The sequence below is a fragment of the Poecilia formosa genome, unplaced genomic scaffold, assembly GCF_000485575.1.
Source record: "Poecilia formosa unplaced genomic scaffold, Poecilia_formosa-5.1.2 Scaffold557, whole genome shotgun sequence".
Lineage (NCBI taxonomy): Eukaryota > Metazoa > Chordata > Actinopteri > Cyprinodontiformes > Poeciliidae > Poecilia > Poecilia formosa.
Genome location: NW_006800496.1, coordinates 174,474 through 184,623, shown reverse-complemented (window position 1 = coordinate 184,623; position 10,150 = coordinate 174,474). Strand labels below are relative to the sequence as shown.

The following is a 10,150-nucleotide window of genomic DNA, read 5'->3' as shown; positions in this document are numbered from 1 at the left end:
CTCTCTCTCTCTCTCTCTCTCTCTCTCTCTCAGCAGCTCGGAGCCCCTGAGGCTGCTGCTGTTCCCGGTGATTATCCCCACATCTTTCTGTCTGTACTAGATGTTATTTATCTTAACTAATAAAAAGTGATTGGAGTTCTCTTTTTCTTTAATATATCAGCCAGACTAATATCAGTGGTGCCTGCACTTGAGCGACTGTCAAAGACAAACGTGGGGAAGTTTGAGGTAGAAAAAAAAACACGTCCAGGAGGGAAATTCCAGTCTTGCAAAGTTTAAACTCTGACTGCAGAATATTATGAAATGTTCAACAGAGAACTCAGAAGATTTTCTGGCCCATCTGTTTCATTCTTCACTTTAAACGTAAACTTTAAATGAAGGCAGTAAAAACACTGTATTTCTAAATATCAATGAACTGTCGACGGAAATTTCCCAAATTCTTCGTTTGGCCAACACAATTGATTTGTTTTCTCTGTTTGCTCGACTAATTGTTCCCACTGTTTGTCTTGCAGCTCAGTAAGATGTTCTTCCTGTTCCCTGACCCTCATTTCAAGAAGACCAAGCACAAATGGAGGATCGTCAGTCCCACGTTGTTAGCAGAATACGCCTACACACTCAGGATCGGGGTATGTTTGAGCGCCGCTCATGTGCAGAGTAACAAAAACGTTAAGAAATGACCGTTGAAACCATTTTGCGTTTTAATGCACGTTGAATTGTCTACTGAGTTCAGCTTTACGACTGCATCTGAATAAATCAGAATATCATCAAATATTGATTTTATTTCATTGATTTAGTCATTTACATCTTCCACAAGGAGGGCAGGCTTAAAAGAGTACATTTTTTGAAGAAGCTGGTTGTTAGCAATAGTGAAGGAAAGTTGAGTGGAAGGAAAAATTGTGGCAGTAGAATGCTCATTAGCAGCACTGATACAGAGGATTGTGAAGTAAAGTCTATTCAGGACTTTGATTTTTCTCCCTTCTGTCTGCCTCGTCTGTCATCATAATGTTTGAAACTCTTTGCGTCTCCTGGACTGATTTTATGCTCCAGATGACTGTAATTCATGAATGATGCGAGTGACGGAGACTTTTCCATGAAAAAGTATTTTACTTACAGTGGAAAGTGCAATAAACACACTTTTATTTTCTCTTTAATTTCATATTAAATAGCACAACGTCGATCCTGTGACTTTTACATGAAAGCAAACGTAATTAAAAAGATTTACTTTTAATTAAAGTATTAAATGTGGCTAAAAACAAAGAAAATCCTTTTTTATTACTGAGGAAAGATTTTTTTTTTCTCTAGTCAATCCTAAAATAATTTGCAAACTTATTTGCCTTTCTCTTAATGAAGAAAACATACAAAACCCAGTGTAGGTTTTGGTTCTGCAGTGATTTACACATTACTGTTCTACAAAATGTTTGACGACTTTAATTGTAATCTTGCTTGATCAGTTTATTACTGAGTAAGTTAAAAAAAATTATAATTTAGTTTTTATAATGTTAGTTTAGATATTTTTTGCCGGTGCTGTGAACTTGAAGATTTTGTCTCACGTGAGATATAAAGGCATTAAGATGAAGGTATTTATATAGATATAAAGGTGTAGGCCATTATATCTCTATAAAATGAAATCATGTTTATATTTTTATGTGATTAAAAAAAAAAGCTATGCTCAGCTGTAGTTAATCTATGTAAAACTTTAGTTGAATTACTGAAATAAATTCCCTTTTTGATGCTCCGATTTACACACAAGCTTATTTTTATCTTCATTTTAAACCTGCTGCAGCAGCGGAAAGCTTTTTCCTCCCCTCTCTGTCATTTTATCAGCAGTTTGTGTTCAGCAGAAATCAGTGAATTCAGTGAAATCGGTTTGAGCAAGCGGCCAGCCGGGTGACGCCCCCACCCACCCGGCCGGTCGGAGCCGCCCCTGCTGCTCTGGGACATTTGAGCAGAGCAGCGCCGCTGATGGAGGGTTCAGAGAACAATGGGAGGCTTGTGTCTAAATTTGACTTTATTGTTTTTCCTCCACTGACGGATTGGTGCGTGCGTGCGTGCGTGTGTGCGTGCGTGCGTGCGTGCGTGCGTGCGTGCGTGCGTGCGTGCGTGCGTGCGTGTGTGTCGACAGGCCTTCGGCGTTGGCGCGTTGCCACGCATTCGCCGCTGGGTGGGAAGGCTGTCAGGAACCTGCCTATTTATAGAGCTGCTCTCACAGCGTGTCATTTAGTCATCACTTTGGGTTGGATTTAAAATATGCTCAGACGACACCCTAAACAGTACACAGTAGTGATTGAGCAACGGAGATTGATGTGGTTGCACTGCTGATAACGCCATCTCTCATCATCGCTCTGCCCCGTTAAAAAACCCCCACAAAAAAAACGAAGTTTTACGTGCTGAAATGCACCACTGTGGAAATTTGTTCCACTGCTGAGCTTCCTAAGAAATCCATTTTCTGGTAACTTTATCTTCCCAGCCAGCAACGCAAACTGTACCGACACAGGTGATTCACCTCTGTACTGTCTGTTTGCTATTTTTATCTCTTTTTTTTTTTTTTACATAAATTACCCTGTAAGGGTGGTGAAAGCATCAACTTTGAGCCCAAACACTGAACTTTTCAGAAAAAAAAGAGCAAATTTTATTATCAGGGGAAACGTTTATCTGGATGATAACTGGATGTGTGTTCGAACAACAGTAAAAGTTTGTTCGCCTATTTTTTTCCCAGAAGTGTCCTAATGACCTTCATGTGAATTTTTTTTTTCTTCTTTCCTGGTTGCTTCAGGGCTTGGTGTACACCATAACAGATGTGGAGGAGGTGCACCTCTGGATGGTGAAGCACTTCAGCGAACATCCGCTGTTTGCACGTGTGCCAGAAGAGGATCTGGTATGTCCACACGCAGCTTTTAACCCCGAGTTCCTGGAAAAAAAACGTCAAATTTAAGGATGTGAAATTTAGTGTTTTCACACTTAGCTTAAGTTGCTTTTATGTCAAGCATTAAAAAAGTTATTCTCTACTATACAAGTAGTATTTATCCTGAAACGTCACTGTGTTTTAAGATTTTGCATAATTTTAAGGTGATTTTTATGGGTTTTTTTTATTATTTTTATCAACAAAAAACTGAGATGTTTACATTCAGCTCCCCTCAATCTACACTTAGAAACATCTACCAGCTTCGTACATCTAAACATGAGAATCCTTCTGATTGGCTGCGTTTTTCATCCGAAACGTTTTATTTCTTGCTTCATCAGAGTCAATGAAATTCGAGCAAGGTTTTATCAGACTTTATTGTCCGAACAGGATCAACACTTCCTGTTTCTGGGCCTTAATTCTCCCCCTGAACCTTGAGTTGAAAACCTCAGACGGAGAGAGATCGCTGTCGCATCCGATCTCATTGATTTAATACACCTGACTTTTATTTTGAAATTAACTACACAGTCCCAGTTCCGGTGAAGTGGCTGCTAAAGTGTCCGCAACTTTTAAACTTCTCAGTGTTTTTCCCCACTACAACCAAAAAACTCTCATTTTTTTTTAGCTAATACAAATCTGAAAAGTGTTTCTTTTTTTGAGTCCCTACTTCTCTGATACCCCTAAATACAATTCAGATCCTTTGTGGGTCACCTGGTTAGTAAATACAGTCCATTTGCGTTCACTTCAGTTCCCTGAACACCTCAGAGGTTCGCTTGACCCGACGGGTCAGGCAGAGGCTTTAAAGCAGGATTAGGTTGTAAAACATATAAGATGATTGTTGAAAGAAAGCAAAAAGAAGATTTGAGACTCGAGTGGAGGTTCATCTTCCAGCAGGAGAAAAGCTCTAAACATGCAGCCAGAGCTGCAATCAAACTGTATTCACATGTCGATGTGGCCTAGTCAAAGTCCAGACCTAAATTCATTTGGAAGTCTGTGGCCCGATTTGAAGTGTAATGTTCAGAGATGTTCTTTGTCCTGACTGAGATTACAGGATTATGCAAAGGAGACGGGAGAAAAGGTTTATGTGTGTAAATCTGCTGGAGACACTTTCAGCTGTTCTCAGTCAGAAAGGATGAAACATGCACACCTTTCAGAATATTATTCAAAAAACACTTAAAAACCATGTTTTTAACGATTTTTAAATGAGCTTCATTGTGTTGGTCTACCACATAAATCCCAAATAAAACACTGAAGTTTGTGATTGTAGCAAAAGGAAACATGGGAAAGTTTAGCAGCTGTGAATCTGACTGTGTTTTAGCTGCTGCTGCTTTTCATATCTTCAACAATAAACGGATACATTAGATATCCGTGCAGCTGTGCCGTTTAGGACTAGATGTGCGTTATGATTACGCCAAGTGATCTTTGCACAGCAGCGTGGAAAACTCACAAAGTGTCAGAGAGCTTTGGACCTGCGGCAAAGTCCAAATGATCCCCGATTCTGATATTTGTTCTTAAACACATCCTCTCTGAGTAACGTTTGGAGGATTTAATTTGCCCAAAGTGAACCAAATCATGCAATTTTCAGATGTTTTTTTTCTTTTCAGACCTCTGTGGTCTGAATGTCACCAAGTTTTTTTTAATATTAAATATCGTTTAATAATAATATTTCATATTACAGGTGGATGATGTCATTATAAGCCGCTTGAGCTCCTGCACTGAGGAAGGAAAGAAGGTGCAGAGGAACGGCGGGAAGACCTACCTCGCAGTTTTCCAGAGGATTGAGGATCCGCTCTGAAATCAGACACTTTGGACTTTAATGCAATACTTTAATGTGTTTAACTACATGGACATGAAAGCTCCTCAGTCGTCTAAAGACTTCTTCTGCTTAAACACCGAGTGAAAACAACGGTTTCACCAGACGAAAGGTGATTTTCTTTTTTATTTATTTACATTTTTTTCAATGTACATTTCCCTCACCAGCTCACAAGACACTCCTCATTTTGAGGTTTGTTTTTTTTTTAAATTTCAGATCTGGTTGAGTAAACTATGCAGCTTTTATAAGACAAGACCTCTGTGTTTTCTTCGCGTACCATTCCTTCAGCGACTTGTTTGTTTTGGGTCGTCATCTGGCTGCAAGATTAGAGAGTTTTCTGTCATGGCTCGACATGATGAACAATTATCCTTATCTATCGGCCCATCTTTGTGAAGCTCAAATCAAAGCGGTGCACAGCAGGAACAGTGGCATTCAGTGTTCGTTGTGTGATTGCTGGCTGTATATTACATGTCGGTATTTGGGTCTGTTGGGTATGGAAACGCAGGTCTGAAAAGGCCTTGTGCTGCTTCAGGCTGTGGTGATTATCAACAGGACAGCACATGCCTTCACGTTCATAACCCAGACACTGGAAAAACTGAGCCGAGCCGGGAAATACTGAACCCTAAATACTGGTTCAGGTCTCCAACTGAGACGTGTCTGACTTGTCAGGGTAAGCTTTTTTGTTTCTGCATGTCCTACATGAAACATTTTTCCAACCAAAGCCAGGTAAACTTGAACCACACTAAACTCTGAACAGTAGATTAAATGCCGCACATAATTTCTCACATACTGGAACGCGTCGACCAAAGCATCCCGTACACCTGAAGGTGAATGGCAACAATGTTTTTGTAGGGACTCCTGGGAAAAAACCCCAAGGTTAACCCAAACATAAGCCGGAGACCAAACACTTCCCGGTGCTCCGGTGGCTGCGGTTTTCCCAGGTGATTGAAGGATTCTTCCCATGTGACCGTCTGCTCTTCGCACAGAGCACAAAAATAAAAGAAAGAGAGAGAAGCTACTCAGGAATGGACGCAGCAAAAGGCCTGAGGCGCTGACCTGGCCCTAAAATTCCCCAGATTTCAGTCCAGCGACGCATCCCCAGGATCTGCCGGCACAAGCCCCGATCCACGGAGTTACGGATTGCAGTTCTGCGTAAAGATTGTGGACATAAATCATTGGCACAGAAGTCTGAGTGCGGTAGTATGAACAACCAGGCAAAAAAAAAAAAAGATCTCAGTAAAAAATCGGAATCAAGCCTGAAGACCTGCAGTGTGAACGCAGCCTTGGTGCCGATTGGAAACGGACACAGAGATCCACCACTTCCTGGGAGTCACTTCCTGTTTCCTCCTTACAGCAGGAGAGTGTTTGGTTGTTTGGTATTTGTTCAATAAATCAAATTTTAAGTTATCCCCATGCGTTTCTTCCCATTATTCCATCCCCTCGATGACGCCTCCTTTTGCTTTCACACTCAGAAATTTGTTCTGTTTTGACATGATACAAAAAACCTCTGACTTTCCTAAACATCACTTTAAAAGTCTGATGTGTTACTATAATAATGGCGTCACACAGATTAGCTGCACATTTGTTAGCCGCTCATCCACGACGCGATGCTATTGGACTGATCAGTATTTCACCTTTGGATCCATCCCACCACTAAATGTTGCAGCTGAAACCAAGACGGGTGAAACCCGGCAGCGCCTTCCCGGTTCGTTATTGTCCGGTTTTGGTGAGTCTGTGCGACCTGCAGCCTCGGTTTCCTGTTTTCAGAAAACAGGACGGGCCTCTGGTCTGGTCTTCTGCTGCTGTAGCTCATCTTCTTCCGGGTTCATCGTGTTGAGCCCTCAGAGGTGCTGATATGCTGGCTCTCCTTTATCTCAAACCACTCTGCTCCTTCTCCTTTGACACCAGCATTTTAATCCACACAAATGCAGCTCACTGCTCGTTTCTGGACCGTTTTCTAAAACCCCGAGCGGCGGCTGCGCTTGAACGCCTGTAATATTTTGAAACCAGCCAATCAGACGCCAGCAACTGCGTCACATTCAGAGTCACTTTAAACTCCCTTTCTTCCCCGTCCCGATGCTCAGTTTGGACTAGAGCAAGTCGATGTAAACCCCATCTACTTAATAAGGTCATGAAATATCACTAACGAATGGAAACATCAGGATTTTATGCCTGGAGCAGGGATTTCCTGTTTCTTTCAAACGTTTAAATACCACCAGTCACCATATGGTTTGCTAATTACAGGATGTATTCACCGGATTACTTTTACAATGCGAACATTAATCGCTCCAATAAAGCACTGATGCAGATGAGGACATGCTCTTCCCTATTTTCACTTATTGCTACCACGTGGCAACAAAGCCCTTTCAGCGTGCCAACACTGCATCACGCAGCAGCAGCAACATTTAGTCATCACGCAGGATTTTACGGGGCGAACGAGCTGCGAGTGTTGCCTCTGCGGAGAATCCATCACATCTGGATGTCTGAATGTTGTGGAGGTCAGGGGTTAATCCTCCTCTGGACGTGTTGAAAGGTGGCAGCTGCCTGCTGTTATCGTTACATAATCATAACAGCTCCACTGTGCCTTTTTTTTTTTTTCTCCTCAGGTTACCACACATTCTTCGCTGTGTGTGGAAAACCAGCTAACCAAATAGCTTCGTTTAAGCTTCTCCCCCGTCTTCACTACAGCTGGGTAAAGTCTGACCTTTTGGGAAATTTGCTTTCATAGTTTTTGTTTGGCTAGAGTTGGATAGTAATTCATGGGTTTATTGCACGATCAGCTAAAACTATGTGCCCTTTGTAGTATTTATCTAGCTCAATTTTTAGATTTTAATCGTTTGGGAACAGGCCTTTTTTTTTGATAATTTAGCATCTTCTGTTATTGAACAATCTTGGAAATGCGCTGCTCTTTCTTCCCCACTATGACAGGATTTTTCAGGTTCAGGAACTGTGAAAGTCGCGGCGACCCTTTGACTAGAGCTGTTTGGGAAAATAACGGTTTAATGTCCAGTTCTCCACTGACACAAGTGTGTGATCTATCTCGATGGATGAATAAAGGTTTATGAACCTTTATTCATCCAAAAGGAGTGTGTGACCGAGCTAGAACAGTTTATGAACCTTTATTCATCCAAAAGGAGTGTGTGACCGAGCTAGAACAGTTTATGAACCTTTAGTCATCCAAAAGGAGTTCCCCCGCCCCTTTTAATGTAAAGAGTTTCAGTGAAAACTGCAGCTAAGCAAGGAGGACACAGGAAGTTAGATCAAACCTTGGTTTCATTTACCTGGAAGCTCAAATGTTAGAAATTTGAACAGGTCAGGAGTGAATTAAGATTACTCAGAAAAGTGATTCCCCTGAACTGTCGGAACAACCCGACCCAACACCGCGACACAGAGCTACACTTTATTTAGCGGTCTTTTCACCTCCGTGACAAACAAAGGCCGAGGACAGGATGGGCGTCAGTAATATTAACACAAAACAAACTTGAGCAGAATTACACGGCTGGCTCCGAAGTTCACTGTCAAATACTCTTTGCTTCACCAGACAGACCAGTAGTGTCCATTCATTGTTGCCGTATCAGCAGTCCAGACTGTTGTCACATATCCTCACATTAAATGAAATCAGTTATAAGATGGAAAGTCTTTGCTTATTTCTTTGACAAATAACACTGAAATAATGTCTAACCTAATGTCTGTTTTCTGTTCTGTGAAATAAATGATTTTAGATCATGTTGATTCGTAAAGTTGCCGTTGTGTGTTTACTTCAACGATACTTAAATTATGGTGAGATTTGAACAGGAAAAACCTCCTTGAAAACGATTCTTTTCTTATCCATTTACAAACGATGTGACGCACCTGTGTGTGATTCTAATCATCGTAAGTTGGACTAAATATGTGGGCGTCCTAATTTATTCCTCAGCAGAAACATTTATTTTTATTTTACAAAAAATGTAGGTCTTCCTTAGTTTAAAATGGCTATAATGCTTATAGTATTGATCAAATTTATACCTGTAAATATGTTTTAAAAGAGCACGTGTTTGTGTTTGACTAATGCTTGGTGTAAGCACGATGCCTTTATGCACAAGTCAAGCTTTTTATAGCACATTTCAGCAGCAAGGCAGTTCAGACTGCTTCACACAACAACAGGAAATATTATCATTAAATAAACATTAAATATACTGATCAGCGTTCCAGTTATCATGAATCAATGGCAATATGAACAGGTGGGGGTTTAGCCTACACTTAAAGTGTAGGCTAAACAAACCCCCTTAACTCAGTGTTTCGGCTGTTTTAAAGTTTTCTGTAAGTTTGCTCCAGATTTGTGTTGCATAGAAGCTGAATGCTGCTTGGTTCTGAGGATGCAGCCTGGACCAGAACCAGAAGACCTGAGTGGTCTTGTCTTTAAGTTTTCCTCCCTGAAACACAGAGAATAATCACATGAATTAAATATTAAAAATTAGAATTTTTCTAAACGTATGTTAAGCAGGTTATCATTATTGAACTATTTTCTAGATTATCTTTATAAAATCGTCTTTATGTGAAGAAAAAAAATTTGCTTTAGCTTCAGAATGCCACAAAACGTCTCCATCACCCTCGACTGGAAGTCCTCTCAGACAAACAGGGCTTAATTCTGTTTTACACCAAGCTACTTTTATCATTTCTTGCTATAAATTTGTTTCAAAATCCTCAAAATTCTGTCAGAAGTTAATAAAAATAGTTTGTTTTGCGTGTTGGCTGAGATTATAATACGTCTGCCTCAAAGACCAGGAAGAAAGACTTAATTCATCTTCATGTTTGGTCATAGCCGTTTGTGATTTATTTAATTAAGACAGACTTAAATGATCTTTGCAGCTCACCTTTTTCTACATAGAAGTAATAGGAGATATGAAATTAATTGATGATTTGTCCTACAATAAGAAATGGGCCAAAACAGAGTCCTAGGGAACCCCACCTCAGCAGACGATGTGGTTCATGGACTGAATGTGGTCAGAGGCCTTCACAGTTTGCTGTGGGTGCATAACTCACAAACATCTTTCGAGGATCTGTGTTCTCTAATGCTGAAAGAAACCATTTTTTATCCTTCACGTGAAGCGGGTGAAGACAGTTGACAGAACGGGAGTGTGGGAAATGTCCAGTTTCCCACACTCCAGCAGCAGAGGAAGTGGTGGGAACTGTGGCTCTAAGAAGACGTGGATGGTGCTGCAAGGCGAGGGCTGCAGGTGGGGCTGCAAGGCGAGGGCTGCAGGTGGGGCTGCAGGTGAGGCTGCAAAGCGAGGGCTGCAGGTGGGGCTGCAGGTGGGGCTGTAGGTGAGGCTGCAAAGCCAGGGCTGCAAAGCGAGGGCTGCAGGTGGGGCTGCAAAGAGGGCTACAGGTGGGGCTGCAGGTGGGGCTGCAAAGCGAGGGCTACAGGTGGGGCTGCAGGTGAGGCTGCAAGGCGAGGGCTA

At 41.4% G+C, this 10,150-nt stretch overlaps 1 protein-coding gene across 1 annotated transcript in view; it reads left to right on the top strand.

Moving 5' to 3' along the window:
* The window catches only part of mettl1 (methyltransferase 1, tRNA methylguanosine), a 12,155-nt gene extending 7,193 nt beyond the window's left edge, over positions 1 to 4,962 (top strand). The window contains exons 4-6 of the mRNA XM_007540741.2: positions 510 to 623; positions 2,771 to 2,872; positions 4,575 to 4,962. Coding sequence (XP_007540803.1) covers positions 510 to 623; positions 2,771 to 2,872; positions 4,575 to 4,691 — 333 coding nt within the window. The 3' untranslated portion in view covers positions 4,692 to 4,962. The remainder of the gene's footprint in view (positions 1 to 509; positions 624 to 2,770; positions 2,873 to 4,574) is intronic.
* The last annotated feature ends 5,188 nt before the right edge of the window (positions 4,963 to 10,150 follow it).